We start from the raw sequence: 18,955 nt of genomic DNA on the forward strand, positions 1-18,955 counted from the left end.
CTACGGACCCTTGCAGACCTACTACAATTGCCGAGTGACAACCCAAAAATTCCATCAAAACAAAAAGCAGTCAAGTAGCACTTTAAAGACTAGCAAAATAGTTTATTAGGTGAGCTTTCGTGGGACAGACCCACTTCTTCAGACCATAGCCAGACCAGAACAGACTCAATATTTAAGACACAGAGAACCAAAAACAGTAAGCAAGGAGGACAAATTAGAGAAAGATAATCAAGGTGCTCACCGTGATTATCTTTTTCTGATTTGTCCTCCTTGCTTACTGTTTTTGGTTCTCTGTGTCTTAAATATTGAGTCTGTTCTGGTCTGGCTATGGTCTGAAGAAGTGGGTCTGTCCCACGAAAGCTCACCTAATAAACTATTTTGCTAATCTTTAAAGTGCTACTTGACTGCTTTTTGTTTTGATAGTGTATAGACTAGCACGGCTTCCTCTCTGTTACTATTCAAAAATTCCATGTGGGAGATCAGGTAACGATGCTGGTGCCCACAGTAGAGAGCAAGCTCCTGGCCAGAGGGAAGGGGGCTATATGAAGTGGTAGAAGTCTATGTGGAGCTGACTACAATGTTTGAAAGCCTGACTGCCTTAAGATGGAACAAATCTGTTATGTCAGCTTACTGAAAATGTGGCAAGAGAAGGAAGTTCATCTGATCACTCTACAGACACCATCCAAAGAAAACAAGCATCAGGCACACATGGGAATATCTCCGGAACTGACTCCTGAGCAACAAGCAGAGTTATCTATCTGACTGAATGGAGCAATGGCATGTTCTTGGAGCAAACAGGCAGGACCACAGAATTTCATCATCACAAATTCTGGAGTAAAGATAAATGTTAAGCCATATTGGATCCCAGAGGGAAAGAAAGAATAGATCAAGACAGAAGGTAGGAAAATGCTGGAGTTAGGAGTCACTGAAGATAGTGTACAGTCCACTTGTCCTGGTACCTAAGTCAGATGGCAGCATGAGATTCTGCAATGACTTCCAGAAATTAAATGAGGCATTCTAGTTTGATTTATACCCTATATTCCAGGTAGACATGCTAATCTACCGATTGGGAAAAGTGTGTGTGTTTTTATCCTTATCCTGACCAAAGAATATTGGCAAACCCCTCTGGCCAAAGAAAAGACTAACTTGTTTCATCTGAAGAAGTAGGTCTGTCCCACAAAAGCAAATCACCAAATAAATAATTTTGTTAGTCTTTAAAGTGCTACATTTCTGCTTCGTTTTGTTGGAGCACAGACTAACATAGCTATCTCTGTTACTTTTTGACAGTGTGTTACTACATTGTCTTCCCTTTCAAATTACATGGAGCTCCTACAACTTTCCAAGGGCTGCCTACCGTGATGACATTGTCATACATCGTTCAGACTGGGAGCTGCACCTAGAAAAGGCAGAAGTGGTATTGCATACATTGAGGAAGATGGAACTTACTGGCTGTGTCTACACTTGCATTCCTCTTTGAAAAAGGTATGCAAATGAGGGAAATAAAATGCAAATGAGGCACAGATTTGCATCTGGCACCTCATTTGCATAATCATATTTCAAAATAGATTCTTTCGAAAGAAGAAAACCAGCGTAGACACTGCTTTTTCAAAAGTAAACCCCATCTTTGAAAGAATCTTTAAATCCACATTGTAAATTGTAAAAGTAAATCCCCATCTTTAAATCCACTTTGGTACCAAATGACTGGAAGACGGCCAATATAACGCCAATATTTTAAAAAGGCTCTAGAGGAGACCCTGGCAATTATAGACCAATAAGTTTAACATCAGTACCAGGCAAATTAGTAGAAACACGAGTAAAGAATAAAATTGCAAGGCACGTAGAAGAGCATGAATTGTTGGGCAAAAGTCAGCATGGTTTCTGCAGAGGGAAGTCGTGTCTAACTAATCTATTAGAATTCTTTGAAGGGGTTAATAAACATGCGGACAAGGGGCACCCAGTGGACATAATATACCTAGATTTCCAGAAAGCCTTTGACACGGTCCCACACCAAAGGCTTTTATGTAAATTAGGCGGTCATGGGATAGGAGGAAAGATCCTTTCATGGATCGGGAATTGGTTAAAAGACAGAAAACAAAGGGTGGGAATAAAGGGTAAATTTTCACAATGGAGGAGGGTAACTAGTGGTGTTCCCCAGGGGTCAGTCCTGGGACCGATCCTGTTCAACTTGTTCATCAATGATCTAGAAAATGAGGTAAGCAGTGAGGTGGCAAAGTTTGCAGATGACACCAAGTTGTTCAGGACAGTCAAAACCAAAACAGATTGTGAAGAACTACAAAAAGATCTCAGCAAACTGAGTGATTGGGCAGCAAAATGGCAACTGAAATTTAATGTGGGTAAGTGTAAGGTAATGCATGTTGGAAAAAATAACCCAAATTACACGTACTACATGATGGGGTCAAATTTAGCTACGACAGATCAGGAAAGGGATCTTGGAGTTATAGTGGATAGTTCTCTGAAGACATCCACGCAGTGTGCAGCGGCAGTTAGTAAGGCAAATAGGATGTTAGGAATTATTAAAAAAGGGATCGATAATAAGACAAAAGATATCATACTTCCCCTATATAAAACTATGGTACGCCCACATCTTGAGTACTGTGTGCAGATGTGGTCTCCTCACCTCAAAAAAGATATATTGGCATTAGAAAAGGTTCAGAAAAGGGCGACTAAGATGATTAGGGGCTTGGAACGGGTCCCATATGGGGAGAGGCTAGAGACACTGGGACTTTTCAGTTTGGAAAAGAGGCGATTGAGGGGCGATATGATAGAGGTATATAAAATCATGAATGGTGTGGAGAAAGTGAATATAGAAAAATTATTTACCTTTTCCCATAATACAAGAACTAGGGGACACCAAATGAAATTGATGGGTAGTAGGTTCAAAACTAATAAAAGGAAATTTTTCTTCACACAGCGCACAGTCAACCTGTGGAACTCCTTGCCCGAGGAGGCTGTGAAGGCCAGGACTCTATTAGGGTTTAAAAAAGAGCTTGATAAATTTTTGCAGGTTAGGTCCATAAATGGCTATTAGCCAGGGATAAAGTATGGTGCCCTAGCCTTCATAACAAGGGCAGGAGATGGATGGCAGGAGATAAATCACTTGATCATTGTCTTCTGTTCTCCTTCTCTGGGGCACCTGGCATTGGCCACCATCGGCAGATGGGATGCTGGGCTGGATGGACCTTTGGTCTGACCCAGTATGGCCATTCTTATGTTCTTAATCCTTCCCATAAAAAAGGGAAGAAGGATTCTTTCGAAGATGGGGTTTACTTTCAAAACAGCAGTGCCTGCACTGGTTTTCTTCTTTCAAAAGAAGCTATCTGAAATAAGAATATGCAAATGAGGTGCCTGATATGCAAATCTGCACCTCATCTGCATTTTCAACTTCTGTCATTTGCATAAGTCTTTTGAAAGAGGAATGCAAGTGTAGACATAGCCACTGTGAGTCCCTTCAAATGTGCAACAGGGCTAGAAGAAGCCAAATACCTTGGGTATATCATTGGGAGGGAAGTGATGATGCCCCAGCTGAACACGTTAGAGGCAACAGAGAGGTAGCCATGTTAGTCTGTCTTCTAACAAAGAAAAGAGCAGAAATGTAGCACTTTAAAGACTAACAACATGATTTATTAGGTGATGAGCTTTCAAAGGAAAGACCCACATGGTTCTGTCCCACGAAAGCTCATCACTGAATAAATCATGTTGTTAGTCTTTAAAGTGCTACATTTCTGCTGTTTTGTTAAGTTAGAGGCAATACAGGCAAAAACAGGTCAGAGAATGCCACAAAACAAGAAACACAAGGCTAATAAGCTGGTTTTTGCTGCTACAACCTTTCCGTTTCAGCATGCCATGCAGGACCAGGCTCAAGCATGGCAAGCCTGATAGCTTATCAAGGGTGCACTGTTTCTCAACCCAAGTAGGCTAACCTCTTAGGCTACGTCTACACTAGACAGTTTTGTCGACAAAACCCAGGGATCATCCACATTCCCAAGATGTTCTTTCAACAGTAAATTGACAGAACACAGCACTTCTGTCGACAGTATTGCGCCACTCCCCTATGAGGCAAAACACCACAGTCAACAGATTCTGTCAACAGAAAACCAGTCTTGATGTTCTTGGGGCCCTCAATCAACCCACAGGGCTTCTACTGGGCAGTCTGGCCACAATCCATCAACAGTTTTGTCAGAAGGTATTTCCTGACAAACTTCTGTTGACAGATCATGCTAGTGTAGATATAGCCGTAGTGTTGAGCAGCTGGGGGGAGGGGGGTAATGAATGTGACAAAGTCAGACCACCCGGCTGCAAGAGGGTATGGAAGGGTAGATATTAAACTCTCAAATACTAAATGCCTCTATCCTATCAACTGGGAAGGAGTTGTTACAGGCCAATTAGGACAGCCTTGGGCATTGCAGCTGCTGATGGAGGCAGCGGCGCAAAACCAAGGAGGGTGTGGTATTGCCACACTTACTTCTGCACTGCTGTTGGCTGGTGCACTGCCCTCAGAACTGGGCGCCCAGCTGCTGCTCTTCAGCTGTACAACTCTGAAGGCTGTGCACAAACAAAGGTGGCAACATCACAACCCGCTGTGAAATCTGTGTAGTTTTGGGTAAAAGCACACAAGACCAGATGTAATGGGAAGACAGCAAGTTTCATAGTTTGTGACCTATTTTTCATAGCCATGAATTTGGAAGGACCCTACTCATGAGTTATTGGGGGGGTGGCAATTTTTTCAGTGATGTTAGCAAGAGGAGGGGAGTGTGTAGTGGCTTCCCTCCACTGTGTGATAGGGAGTGACAGAGACCTAACTTAGTGTGTGATTACTGAGGGGTGTACAGTAGGTCTTCACAGGCCTGTGTGATGGGGTGAGGCTGTGTATGTACAAGCTAGGGATGGGTGGTGGGGCATACAGCAGCCCCGCTGTGCGGTGTGTGTTTGTGATGGCTTCCTTACTTTGCGCTGCTGGGTGGAGGAGTGTGTAGTGGCCACCCCAATCTGTGTGCTGTGGCCATGGGGGTGTGTGTGTAGTGGTCTCCTTACCTTGTGCTGACTGAGGTGTGTGGGGGCTTGCCCAGGCTGCCTGCTGTGGTGCAGGGGGATTAATGGCCTCCCCAGTATGTGTGTTGTGTGTGGCCTCCTCAGTCTGTGCACTGTGGGGTATGGGTGTGTGCGGCCGCCCCAGTCTGCGGGGCTGGCTTCTGTACAGCGCTACGGGGTGTGCGGGTGCAGCGGTCTTCCCAGTCCGGGGAGAGGGGGAGAAGGGAGGTGCAGCGCCCCCTCGCCGCCGCGGGTGACGAGGGAGGGAGGGAGCGAGCGAGGGGTGCGGCCGGGAATTTCCTTGTGCGGGCGGAGCGCAGGAGAGAACAACACACGCCAGACGGTGGCGGGTGTGAGGAGGGCGCCGCCGCCGCCGCCGGTTGCCGAGCAATGTAAGCGGGGAGCCCCCTCCCTCCTTCCCTCCCCGGAGCCGCCCCCCGTCCCCGCCCCGCCATGCCGGACCAGATCTCCGTGTCGGAATTCGTGGCCGAGACCAATGAGGATTACAAGTCGCCCACCGCCTCCAACTTCACCACGCGGATGGCTCAGTGCAGGAACACGGTGGCGGCCATCGAGGAGGTGAGAGCCGGGGGCAGCGCGGGCCGAGGGGGGGCGGCAGAGCCCCTCCGGCCTGGCGCCGCGGCGGGCAACGAGGCGCTCGCCGCTGCCGGCTGGCGCGGGCTGCCTGGGAAAGCGCCCTTCCGCCGCCGCCGCCGGGGGAGGCCGTGGTTCCGTCCCTTTGGCCCCCAGGCTCGGCTCCCCCGGCTGGCTTTCCCCCGCCAGGCTGGGGCGTTGTGTCCCCCTCAGCCCGCCATAGGGGGACTCCTGCCCCTCCCTCCGGGGCACGTCTGGCAGCGCCCCCTGCGGTGCGCGGCGGCCCCGGCCGTGGAGCCGCGTCTGCCTCGCGCGGGGCGGGGTTTGTTCCAGGCATTTGAAATTCTCCCAGGCAACTCCTGCCTCACCTGGGAGGGCCGGAAGCGGAGGCAGGAGCCTTCCCCTCCCCTTCCCTCCCCAGCCCAAGGGGCTGAGATTTGGGGCGGGTCGGAGCCCAGCTGCGACCCAGCCTCTCGTGTCCGGAGTGTGCCAGAATAACGCGCCCGTGCGCAGTTTGCGTGTGGGAGCGGCGTCCCTGAGCCAACGAGGGGACGAAATAATCTTCTGTGCTGGGTGGATGAACGCGTTCCCTCTACCTGTTACGCCGGGGAGGTGCTGGCCACCTCCGTGTGGCACGTTTATGGCCCGGTCAATGAAACTTTTGAAACACCCACCTCGTGAATCGCTGCTTTGAGGTGCCCCTCCTCGCCGACAAAATGCCGCAAGCGATCAACTAGAGAAATGTCTTAAGAATGTGAACAAAACGGAAGATTTGCTGTTTAAATGCCGTTTTCAAGATTTTCCTGTTTTACCATTTCTTAAACCCTTGACTTTGTGGGGCTAAATTCAAAATAATTTGCACGGAATGAATTACTGTTTTGTTCCTGAAGTAATTTTGGTCTCCACACAAAACAAACCAGCAGCCATATAACCCTATAACGACTAACAAAATAATTTATTAGGGGATGAGCTTTCGTGGGACAGACCCACTTCTTCAGATCAGTAGCATGTCCAGTGTAGACTGACAGTTATATAGCACAGAGGTCCAAAAAATAAAATAAAATAAAAAAAAAAGAAAAATAAAAACTGACTTTTTGGGACATCTGTCCAGTACAAACTGACAGTTATATAGCACATACTATTGATCTGAAGAAGTGGGTCTGTCCTATGAAAGCTCATCACCTAATAAATTATTTTGTTAGTCTTTATAGTGCTACATGAATGCTGTTTTTTTTTTTGTTAGCATACAAACTAACAGGGCTGCCTCACTCTTACTCTCCATACAAACTCACTCTTAAATGTCTATATTTACTTACACCTTTTTAAAGCAGAGTTTAAGTTCAGCAACTGAGTATCAGTGGCAATGTGTTTTGGAAGATTTATACTTCTGAAGGCCTTTTTGCTATCTGAAATTTACTAAAGACAAATTAAATCATTTAGATCTAAAGCAAATAGCCTGTTAGTAATTTTGTTAAATCTTCAGGTTTTATCACAAGTCTATATGGTAAAAATTTTAAAAGATATCATGGAACTATATGATTATGTGAGAATCTCAGCTTTTTTTTTTTTATGAAGAGTGAGTTTCTACTCTTCCCAGTGTTTTAGGAAAAATTTGAAATGTGAACCCTAAATCCTTACAGTTAAGGCAGGTAAAAAGCATATATTATTTTTTTAAAAAGTCATGATTTTTAAGCCAATTGTGGTGTCAGAAGGCCAAAATTCATGATTTTAGTGTTTGCAGTGGCTGTGCTGATTGTACGCATTTTGGAGTGGCCTGAAGGGAAAGAAGTAACAGAGTTTTTGAAAATTTCACTGTTGTTTAAAATCAGGACAATGATGTACATATAAACTTCAACATTTTTGGTTCCTGTCTTATTTAATCTATCTACCAGCCCTTTGTTTTCAGTGTTACGTTGAAGGTTGGTTTCAAAGACATGCACTCAGTGTTAGATCTCAGTTTGCCTTTTTAAAGGTTGCAGGTATGTGGCAAATGTTCTTTAGAGAAGCCTGGCAAAATGGCTATGACAACTTATTAGTGGGTGCAAAAGATCTGTTCATTTATTCAGTATGACAGATAGTGTAATGACAATGAATACAACCAATATTTTCGTGGTCTGTCAAAATTACTTTGCAGGGTAAGCAGAATCTTACATGCCTTCATTAGAGTTTGTATTGGCAGTCACTCTGCTTATTTACTGTCATGAATTTCTTTAGCAATTTTGGCAAAATCTCAGCAATACATTGTTCCTACTGAGACTCTGAACTTGTTTAATTAAATGGAGTACTCTTTAAAAAAATGTCTCCAGAAATAAAGGACGTTATAGATTTAAACCTATGTGATCTGGGTTCATACTCACAGCATATGTAATTCAGTTTTTTGACATTCACATCCTTCATGTCTGTTTTTTTCAGATTAAAGATGTTGCTTTGGTAAAAAGATGTCTATATGTTGGCTAGTAGAGATAGTAACAATTTTTTTTGCTAGAGGTTAGACATAAATCAGTGCCTTGTAAAGCTTGTAGTTGAAAAGGTGAAGTAAATATGACAAATGTCTGATTTTAAACAAATACTTTGAAACCTTAGTGTGTGTGTGTTTTCAAAGTGTAAAGTACAGCATACCGTAAGTGTTAAAATCTAGGAAATCTGGTTATGTACCTGTGTATAGTTTAGGAATGTAGTGTTTAAAATGGGGCATGGTGAAAGGAACATTGTTCAGACGACTGCATAGCGTTTGGCCTTCAGGTAATAAATGAACATGAAAGCCCTACTTTGCTAACTGAACACTTACAAGGTGGTGGATTGTGAAATAGTTCCATTTTATTCTTATCTGTCCATCATCTGACTTTAAACTTCATTAATGACTGAGACCGCTCTTTGAAAGTTGCTTTAGAATGTGAGGTAGGAGCAGTTGTTTAGCTTCTGCCAGTGAGTAGATTGGAAAGATGCTGGATAGTTTGCAGAAATCATTAAACTAAAAAGCCTGCTCCCCTTTTTCCTTCCCTTTTAGATTATTTGTACTGTGTTATCTGAGAACCAGATTCTGATCAGTATTTGCTTGCTGCTAGTTAAAGAGAGTTAGGAAACCTCTGTTCTTGGAACATAAAAGAATGTCAGTATCATTGTACAAGACAAGTGATTCAACAATTCCTGCAATTTTTTCCCTTATACTTAGGACTCTGTCCTGAGAGGTGCTGGGCATGTGCAGCTCCCATTGAAATCAGCTTGCAAGTGCACGACAGTGCTGAGGATCAGGCACTTTATATCATACTTTTTTAATCTACACATATGTAGTTAAGAGTAAGTTTAAATTGGTCTCTCCTAGAGTCATTTTTGTGGGGAGGGATGCTGAAAATCAGTAATCTAGTTTAGAAAAAGATTAATATTTGTAAGTTTACTATTCCTAGTATAGGGTCCTGATGTCCATATTGTAGCAGGGGTTTCAAATGTGAAATGTTTTTTTAAGGCTGGGTACATTCAGAAGCTAATACTTGACTTTACCATTGCTATTAGTAAGATTATGTGTTTTCCTACTTTTTACGTAGTGCCTTAATTTTTTTTTAAGACCATCAACTATAATGAGTTCTGTAAAATGCCACTAATCATTCAGACATTGTTTTTCATAAACTCGTTTAATGATGACTGGAATGCAAGTATGTGTTCTGTGAATGGATTTTAGAAAAAGTGGTATAGTGAAGGCTGGTATTGAAACTTAAAAGAAACAAGTATTTATTTATTATATAAATTATGGTAGTGCCTAGGGACCAAGTGAGAACATTGTTCTAGCAGCTGTACAAACAGAGCAGTAGGTAGTCCAGGTGTGGGCGGGATACATCCTCTGGGCCATATGTGGCCTGCCAAGCTGCAGGATCTGGGTTGCAGGCTGTCTCAGGCCCAGAGCAGCCAGCCACTGCTTTAATTGGCTTCCTGATCCCTGTAGCTCTCTGCTCCTGATGCCATGGGCAGTGGGGTGGGGGGAGGGGAAGGGAGGGAGAAGCTTCATGCACTGCTCCTGCCCTCTTGCAAAATATGTTAGTTCCCATTAGCCAGTTTACAGTTTCTGGCCAATAGGATTGGAGAGATTTATGCTGGACCAGGCAGAGGTAGTGGGCAAAAGCCTCCTCTTCCCCTTGTCATCTGGAGCAGACATTCACATGGAGCAGGGAGCAGTTTTGAGTGGTCTGGGTTTGCACCAGGCAGAGAGCCTGTCTCAGGGCCCTGAAGGGCTGCTGGCGGGGAGACATCCAGGTAAGTCTCCTGGCCAGAGCCTGCTTCTGGTACTCCAGGCTCTCCCTCCAACCAGCCCTCTGTCCCCTACACCAAATAATCCAAAGCCTTAGACTCTGCACCCCAGTCCCCTGCCCTTGGTCACAACCCCCTCTTGCCCTACGTGCCAGCCAAACCACTCCACCCTAGTCCTCTGTCCTGGGTCACAACCACCTCCTTCGCCCAACCTCCATCTCAGGCTCCGTTACCACCTCCTCTAATATTGTGGAAGAGTGCAGCCCTGGACCACTTTCCAAATTCTTGGAGTGGCTCCCCATCAAAAATTTTTGTCCGCTTCTGAGATAGTCCCTGCTCCAGAAAGCTTTCAATCTAAATTTATGCCGTGAGTGCAGTAAGTAATCCCAAGTGCAAGATGCTCTTTTCACCCTTGCTTTCTCTAATTTATAATACAGTAAACCTTTGATTTTTAGGAACCCCAATTTAGTGGATTTTGGGAAAAATGGACGTTTGCCCTCCCCCCCCATTGTTCCCAAAGTCTGCTTAATCAGTGCTTGTAAAATCCTAAATCCTACCTCCCACCCTCCCAAAAGTAAGGCAGTTTACCAGAGCTGCGGGAGCCACCACTGCTGCAGCTGGAGGGGTCATCACTTCTAGCTGCTGTGGTCTGCTGTGGCTGAGACCTCCACTGTTGCCTGGACTACTGCCACCAGAGCTGCCATGCAACCCTCCCATGAGAGGTGGGGTGCATACATGGGCAAACGGCACTTGCATGTGCACGCACCCCGATGAGAGAAGTTTGCGGTGGCACCTGCAGGCCATGGTGACAGCTCCTTCAGCCATGCAGTGGTAGTTCCGGCTCCAGTGGCATCAGCTCTGGTGAGTCACAGGCATTTTTTTTGTCGGGGGAGCCTAGTGGGGTGGGTGAGCAGTAAGCCCTTGTATTTAGTGGGTTTTCAGGTTTAATGGACACCCCTCTACCATTAATCTGTTAAATCAAGGGTTTGCTGTATATAGCAGCACGTACATCAGAAACAGAACCCCTACCAAAAACAATATGCTATTGCACATATAATTCTCCTGGGGAGAGGGTGACAGCATAGTATATACACATGACAGATGTTAATTATGTTGTTTAATGTGCATCTGGAAGGTGCTCAGATACTATTTGATGAGTACAGTGTAAAAACTTATTGGTAACAGAACAATGCAAGTATGTGTTCTGTGAATGGATTTTAGAAAAAGTGGCGTAGTGAAGGCTGGTATTGAAATCTATAAGAAACAAATATTTATTTATCATATTAATTATGGTAGTGCCTAGGGAACAAGTGAGAACATTGTGTATCAAGTAAACAGTGAACAATGTGATGGTAGCTAATCGTATATTAGTTACATGAATTTTTTTCATTTAAAAATAAAACATGGTTGTGTGTGTGTGCATACATACACATATTCCTGGACTGTGGCGTTTTAAATCTAAAACAGTTGTGTAATAAATACTGTATAAATAATGGCGTGTAATTCTTCTACCTTTTATCTGCCATATCAGTATCTTACAGAATGCAGAATATATTCGTATTTAATTTTATTTTTGTGTTTCTTTAAATGGCCTGTTGGATTATTGCTGATGAGTTTTAGGGGTGGATGGTTGTTTCAAACTCCTTGTAGTTTGGCCTCACAACTAAATTTAGATAGTGATGTGGGTAATGATTTTTCCCCCTCTCACCTCTGCCATATCCTCTTAAAGTTTGTTTCTAATCTAAAAATGGCACTGTGAAACATCTATGATTGTTTCAATTATTCTTTAACTGTCAGCCCTGCAACCTCTCCCTGTGTACTTAATGCTTTTTTTCTGCTCGTCCTCCAAAACAAAGTGTTTGCAGACTAAAATTGAGTTTGTTTGAAGTGAATGATCTAATGCAAACCCAATGCTTTCAGTGTGTTTTGTAAGGTGTAACTGATTGAAACTTGGTAAATAACAGTAGTGCACAAAATGGAATAAAATCTAGGTTGCCTCAGCTCAAGTCTTCGAATTTAGTCCTAAGACGTCACACCCTAGTCCATTTTATTGCTTCGTGACCCTTTCCCCACCAACAAACACTCCTATTTGAAATCATAGTGGTTGAAGCTTTGAGCAACGAATGAGTGAAAACTTATGCAGTGAAGAGACATGACTCTGAATACACATGACATATCTTTATGATGACTGTTTAAATTTGTAAGCTCTTTTGGTGTGCAGCCTGGGAACTTTGTCTTTTTGTAGCTCTGTGGTACGTAGCACAGTTTTGGGAGCTGTGTAAATAATGTAACTGGAATGGGGTAATTTTCTTCTATTTACCAGAGTATAAGAATACTTGCATCTCTTAATGCATCGTGTAAAAGTTTAAAACCTTTAGTTTTAACAAAAACAAATCTGTGCACATTATTTTTTTCAAAACGTGCATTTAGTCCCCTTATTACATTCATAAAGTTATTTTTAATAGATTTTGAATGCTGCTCTTCTGGAGTTATGGTCATCTGACTTCTTGCTGGAGAAAGCCATGATGGTAACGTCCTGGTACAAACAGGAATATGATTTCAAATAGGAGTGTTTGTTGGTCGGGGGAAGGGTCATGAAGGAATAAGATGAACTAGCGTGTGAAGTTTTAGTGCTAAATTCCAAGACTTCGGCTGAAGCTGTAAGCACATGTCAGAGAACAGAATTTAGCTCTTGTATATGGACTGAAAACATTTTGTAGTGTGCAGGATATTTAGGCAGTTACATTGATTAAGTCTTCATTATCACACTTGTTTTAGTGGGACATTGTCCCCCCAGTGATAATGAGCTCTCCATCATCAATCTTACCCTCTCACCCGCCCCAAGGAAAAGGGAGCTGTATAATTTCCAGAGAGTCATCCTGTACTGTGATTCATCCCTTCCCCATCTCTTTTACTACTACTTAATAATAGGATTAGCTTTGCTGGACTCAGTATGTGTCTTGTTTAAGGGGGTAGCCATGTTAAGCTGTTTCAGCACAAATAAAGTCCTTTGGCACCTCAGAGATTTTGTTTGGGCATAAGATTTCGTGCTGAAATGGGCTCCCGCTCATGAAAGCTTATGTGCAAATAAAATAATTAGCCTTTAAGGTGCCACAGGACTCCTTGTACTATAAAATGTCTTGTTTTTTGACTAATGTGAGCAGATGTCTAATTGTTCTTTTTTTTTTTTCTGTTTTTTTTTCTTACCATATAATTAATGGTACAGACTGAACCTCTCTAATCTGAAACTCTCTCATCCAGCAACATCGGTAATTTGGCATGATTTTAGTTAGCCAGATGACCAGTTATCATGGGTGTGGCCAAGTTTCCTGTGGTCCCATAAAATTTGTTCACAGCCACCAGTCCTGGTTCTCAGTGTTCTGTGCTGTTATTTAGTTGTGATTTACCCCTAAATGTCAAATAGTTCAGTGAACAGTGGAACTGTTGGTAATGTGCTAGACAACATTGATCTTTCATGGTCCAGCAAATTTTCTCACCCAGCACCAGTCAGGTCCTGAGGCTGCCGGACAAGAGTGGTTCAACCTGTAGTATAAATGTGAACCCTAGTTGTGGATAAAAGCAGGACAAAAAGTCTGCTGCCTCAAAGAGCTTACAGTGTATGACTATGTTTATGCTATAATGATCTCTTGACAGACGTTTCTGTCTGAAGATATCTTCTGACAAAACGTCTGTTGACAGATCATGGTCAGACTGCAAAATGGATTGAAAGAGCAATCCGGTCTGTTGACAGAGAGTGGCTGGACTGCCCGGCTGCTGTCTCTTCAAAAATTCCAACTGGAAGAACTGCAGAAAGGGCTGCCCCATGTCCTGGAAGCGGTTTTTGTCGACAGAGGGCCCCCACAAAATCCAGCCTGGGTCCACATGGCGTGACTGTCCTGGCAGATCTATGTTAGTGAGCAGCCTCAAAATAGCAAGTGGCTGCTCATTAGCATGGTCCCGCAGCTCAGTAGCATAGCCATGTGGGAGCTTGGTCTTCGCAGACTGGGGTGCCAGCAGGGGTACGCCCCTTTTTCAGGCATAAGGGTCTAGCGACGGAGGGGCTTTTTGCCAGCAGGGGCACGTACACACGACCTCTTTACTGCCAGCAGCCCCCTCTGCCGAGATTGAGCTCTCACACGGCTATGTTAATGAGCTGTGGGACCATGCTAATGAGCAGCCATTTGCAATTTCGAGGCTGCTCATTAGCATGGGTCTGCTGGAAAAGCTGCACCGTGTAAACCCAGCCCCAGCCCAGCTTTCTGTCGACAGAACCTGTTGACAGAGGTGTTCTGCCTCATGGGGGAGCAGCAGAATGCTGTCGAGAAAAGCACCACGTTTTGCCGATTTACTGTCAACAGAATGCCTTGGGAATGAGGGTGTTCTGTGGGTTTTGTCAACATAAACAAGTATAAGACAGGAGACAGCAGATTATATATAAACAAAGAGATGGAGGAATCCAAGGAAGCAACAAGACAGTGTTGATCAGCATTATGGGCAGTGCACCCACAGCCTATAATTGTTTACAGGCATCATGGAAAAGGAGACTTTTAAGGAGGATAGTGAGTTAATTTTGTGTCTGTATACAGGAAGCGCCTCCTGATTTTGTGGGTCAGCATGAGAGAAAGTGTGCAGTGCTTATTTGGATATTTACAAATGGAGACTGGCATCATGGACTGATTTGAGGCAGGAGTTGAAATTTCAACAGTGAGTGAGGGATAATAGGTGGGGTAGGGATGAGCGCTGAAAGTGAAAACTCAATATGACAGAGAAGTGGGAACCATTCAGGGGACGTGAAGACAGTGCTGATCTGGTCAAAGTGATGGGTTACAAATGCTTTTTGTTTCAGTATTATGAATGGGGCAAGATTGCATTTGTCAAGGCTGGAGACAAGTAATAGCTGAGAATCAAGTTGAGGAGAGCCTGGATGAGCGTTTTAGTTGCCTAAATGATTAGGAAAGGTGACATCTTAGAGATGTTATGCAGAAAAATATTCTGTAAGATTTGGCCTGGATTTGAGGGCCTACAGAGAAGTCTAAGCCAAAGGTGATACCCAGGTTGCAGGTCTGAGTGACCGGCAAGCTGATGGTGTTGTCTAGAGCTGGGATTTCAGACTCAGTTTAACTTAGATCTAGTGCCAGTGTTCAAATCCTTTAAGGGGCCAATGGAGCTTTTCGCATCCAAGCTCCCTGAGATGAGAAGTAAATCTGTTTGCCCATGAGGTTATCCACAGGTGAGGTTGTTGGTGAGATGAGATGGGGATCAAGGTCTGAGCCTTGGTGGATCCTCCATAGAAGATTTGAGGAGGATAAGAAGGAACCTCTGAAGGACATGGCTGAAGAAGCAGTTGGAGAGGTAGGGAGAGCCAGGAAAGGAAAATGTCACAGGAGCCAAGTAACAACAAGATTTCAAGAAGAAGATGGTAATTGACAAATTTCATAGGTGGCTGACAGGTCAAGGAGGCTAAGGATGGAGTACTGGTTCTGACCTTTGGCTAGGAAGAGACCCTTATAGGCGTTGGTGAGCATGTTTTCAGAGGCGTGTAAGGGCTGAAAACTGGATTGGAGAAGGTCTTAGGATGGATTTTGGGGGGAAGAGACTCCAGATGGCAATTGTAGACAGCATGTTCAGTTGTCTTAGAGATGAAACAGAGATGGGGCACTCGTTGGAGAGGAAAGTTGTGTAGGAGTGAGAGATTAAATAAAAGAGTAAGAAGGGGGATGATGGAGTGTGTAAAGAAATCAGGAGATGGGGCAGGGTCACTGGGAAAGTGTTGGGTGTGAGGGGTGAGGAGAGTTGTAGGAGAGCAAGGGAAGAAGAAGGGCAAATTGAGGGGAAGGAAGGGGGAAATAATATTTTATCACTTTTATCTTGGAAGTAATTGGTGAGATGCTTGGCAGAGAGAGAAGTGGAAACAGGAAAGGTTAATGTTTGAGGAGCAAGTCAAAAGTGGTGAAAAGGAGGCTAGGATTGTGACTATGTGATTCAATTAATTTCATCAAATCATAGAACACTAGAATTGGAAGGGACCTGAAGAAGTCATCGAGTCCAGTTCCCTGCCCTTTCAGCAGGACCAAACGCCATCTAGACCATCCCTGATAGGTGTCCCTCTAACCTGCTCTTAAATATCTCCAGCAATGGAGATTCCACAACTTCCCTAGGCAATTTACTGCAGTGTTTAACCACCCTGACTGTTAGAAAGTTTTTCCTAATGTCAGATCTAAACCTCCTTTGCTGCAGTGTAAGACCACTGCTTCTTTTCTTATCCTCAGAGGCCAAGGAGAACAATTTTTTTCCTCCTCCTTGTTGCCCTCTTTGAGATGCTTGAAAACCGCGATCATGTCCACTCTAAGTCTTCTCTTTTCTAAACTAAACAAGCCCAGTTCTTTCAGTCTTCCTTCATAGCTCATGTTCTTAATCATTCTTGTTGCTCTTCTCTGGACCTTCTCCAATTTCTCCACATCTTTCTTGAAATGTTGTGCCCAGAACTGGACACAGTACTCCAATTGATGCCTAACGAGCACTGAGTAGAGTGGAAGAATGACTTCTCATGTCTTCTTCTCAACGCACCTGTTAATGCATCCCAGAATCATGTTTGCTTTTTTTGCAACAGCATCACATTGTTGACTCATATTTAGCTTGTGGTCCACTATGACCCCTAAATCTCTTTCTGCAGTACTCCTTCCTAGACAGTTGCTTCCCATTCTATATGTATGAAGCTGATTGTTTCTTCCTAAGTGGAGTACTTTGCATTTGTCCTTATTAGACTTCTTCCTGTTTACCTCAAGATGTTTCTCCAGTTTGTCCAGATCATTTTGAATTATGAGCCTATTGTTCGAAGCAGTTGCAACCCCTCCCAGCTTGGTGTCATCTGCAAACTTAATAAGCGTACTCTCTATGCCAATATCTAAATTGTTGATGAATAGAATAGAATAGAATAGAACTGGTCCCAAAACAGATTCCTGCAGAACCCCACTTGTTATGCCCTTCCAGCATTACTGCAAACCATTAATAACCACTCTCTGAGAATGGTTATCAAGCCAGTTATGCACCCACCTTGTAGTGGCCCCATCTAAGTTGTATTTGCACAGTTTATTGATAAGAAGATCATGTGAGAGCATGTCAAATGCCTTACTAAAGTCTAGGTATACGACATCTACCACCTCTCCCTTATCCTCAAACCTCATTATCCTGTCAAAAAATGCTAACAGATTGGTGTGGTATGATTTGTTCTTTACAGATTCATGCTGGCAGTTATCTTTCACCTTATTTTCTTCCAGATGTTTGCAGATGAATTCCTTGATTAATTTCACCATTATATTTCCCAGTACAGAAGTTAAACTGACTGGTCTGTAGTTTCCTGGGTTGTTCTTTTTACCATTTTTATAGATGGGTAGGATATTTTCCCTTTCCCAGCCTTCTGGAATCTCTCTCAACTTCCAGGACTTTTCAAAGATTATAGCTAAAGGCTCAGAAAACTCCTCTGTCAGCTTCTTAAGTATTCTGGGATATATTTCATCAGGCCCTGGTGATTTGAAGACATCTAATTTTTCTAAGTACTTTTTAATTTATTCTTTCTTTTTTATTATTTTATCCTCTAAACCTACCCCCTTCCCACTAGCATGCATGATGTTAGGCATTTCTACATTGGCCTTCTTGGTGAAGACCAAAACAAGGAGGGTCCTTAAGCACATCTGCCATTTCCAATTTGAAGTGGTAGAATTATGTAGCTAGGATGATGGCAGACATAGAGAAGGAGAGAATTGGTATTTAGAAGAAAGCAGGCTTGTCATGAGCCTTCAGCCAGAGACTGTCCATAGGGCTAGAGTAGGTGCAAGTGAAGCTGATGTTGGAGGTCAGTCAGGGCATGAGACTGGCAGGAAGAAACTTGCACTGGAAAAGACAAAGATGGAGAAGAGTGAAACATGGACAGAATCAACCACAATGAGAGAGAAGTGAGCTGTGAGCATGAGACGACATCAACACTGATGGACTGGAAGTCATGGAAAAAGAGTGCTGGTGTGTGAGTGGCAGTGCGGTGGGGAGCTGATTGATGATGCTGAAGGAAACCAGGGGTTGTCTGGTATGGAAACTTGAAACAGAGCAATAGTTGGTGAAGACCAAAGGTAAGAGATTGGCCCTTTTGGTGATTGTAGGAATTAAACCAAGGCTGCAGGTGAAGAAATGTGTGAAGAAACATGCAGCTGAGGAGTCCAATGGGAAACCAGAATGGAAATTGAAGTCTCTGTGGACGTGTGTGGCAGAAAGTGAGAAGAGAGGGCCAAGACTGAAATCTGAGAGAGGCTGATAACATCCAGTTGGATGGCTAGTGAATGACAGCAACATGAAGGAGGGGAGACAGATTTGAAGGAGTACTCTTCAGAAGGGGAGATAGACAGACCTCCCCCACTTCTAATAGGGGTCCACTTCCACCTGTTCTCTTCCATGCAGTAATGGCAGACTACACCAACCATGCTCTCAATGAAGCGTCATTTGAATTCCCCTTCACCAATATCACTGTTTCCTGTGACTGTTCACCCATTTACAATATTTACTGAGCTTTAGGCCTTCTTGACAGAACTTAAGGGAACTAACCTAGATTCAACTATTCCTGTCCCTTCTTTTCTACTTTTCCCCAGCTACTTCCTTTCCATGCCTCTTTTATCAGTTCTTGTCTGATGGGGCCAGTTGAGTTCAACCTGCCAACATGATCATACAGTTATCTGCTATTAGCTTCTCCTGGGGACTTCAGGGTCAATTCCGGCTCCTCCAAAACCTTCTTTTAAAGTTCTGGATTCATTTCCCTCCACATCTCTATTCTTGCATACCCTGTCTGTGGCCCCACAAAGTTGTGAGACTTCCTCATCAGCCTCCTTCTGACACTGGCTGAAGTAGCTATCTGTAAGAAGAATGCTGGGGGAAGGGTTGCTCTACAATTGTGTGACCTATTTCTGCTCCTCACTTGGCTCATGTATCCAGGTAGAATTGCTCTGGGTGGCATCTGCTCACTCCTTAGAAAATTTTGAGGAGCAGAGGGTGTTGCCTGGGATTCTCTGCTCTCAGTGTCCCTCTGTGG

At 43.9% G+C, this 18,955-nt stretch overlaps 1 protein-coding gene across 3 annotated transcripts in view; it reads left to right on the plus strand.

Annotated features, from left to right (window-relative positions):
- The first annotated feature begins 5,431 nt into the window (after nt 1-5,431).
- The window catches only part of ASAP2 (ArfGAP with SH3 domain, ankyrin repeat and PH domain 2), a 231,254-nt gene continuing 217,730 nt past the window's right edge, over nt 5,432-18,955 (plus strand). Inside the window, exon 1 of one of the 3 annotated variants that reach the window (XM_074991235.1) lies at nt 5,432-5,628. In XM_074991235.1, coding sequence (XP_074847336.1) covers nt 5,503-5,628 — 126 coding nt within the window. In that variant the 5' untranslated portion in view covers nt 5,432-5,502. The remainder of the gene's footprint in view (nt 5,629-18,955) is intronic. The other 2 variants (XM_074991236.1, XM_074991237.1) reach the window with 2 other exon arrangements.

The sequence above is a fragment of the Carettochelys insculpta genome, chromosome 3, assembly GCF_033958435.1.
Source record: "Carettochelys insculpta isolate YL-2023 chromosome 3, ASM3395843v1, whole genome shotgun sequence".
Classification (NCBI taxonomy): Eukaryota; Metazoa; Chordata; order Testudines; family Carettochelyidae; genus Carettochelys; species Carettochelys insculpta.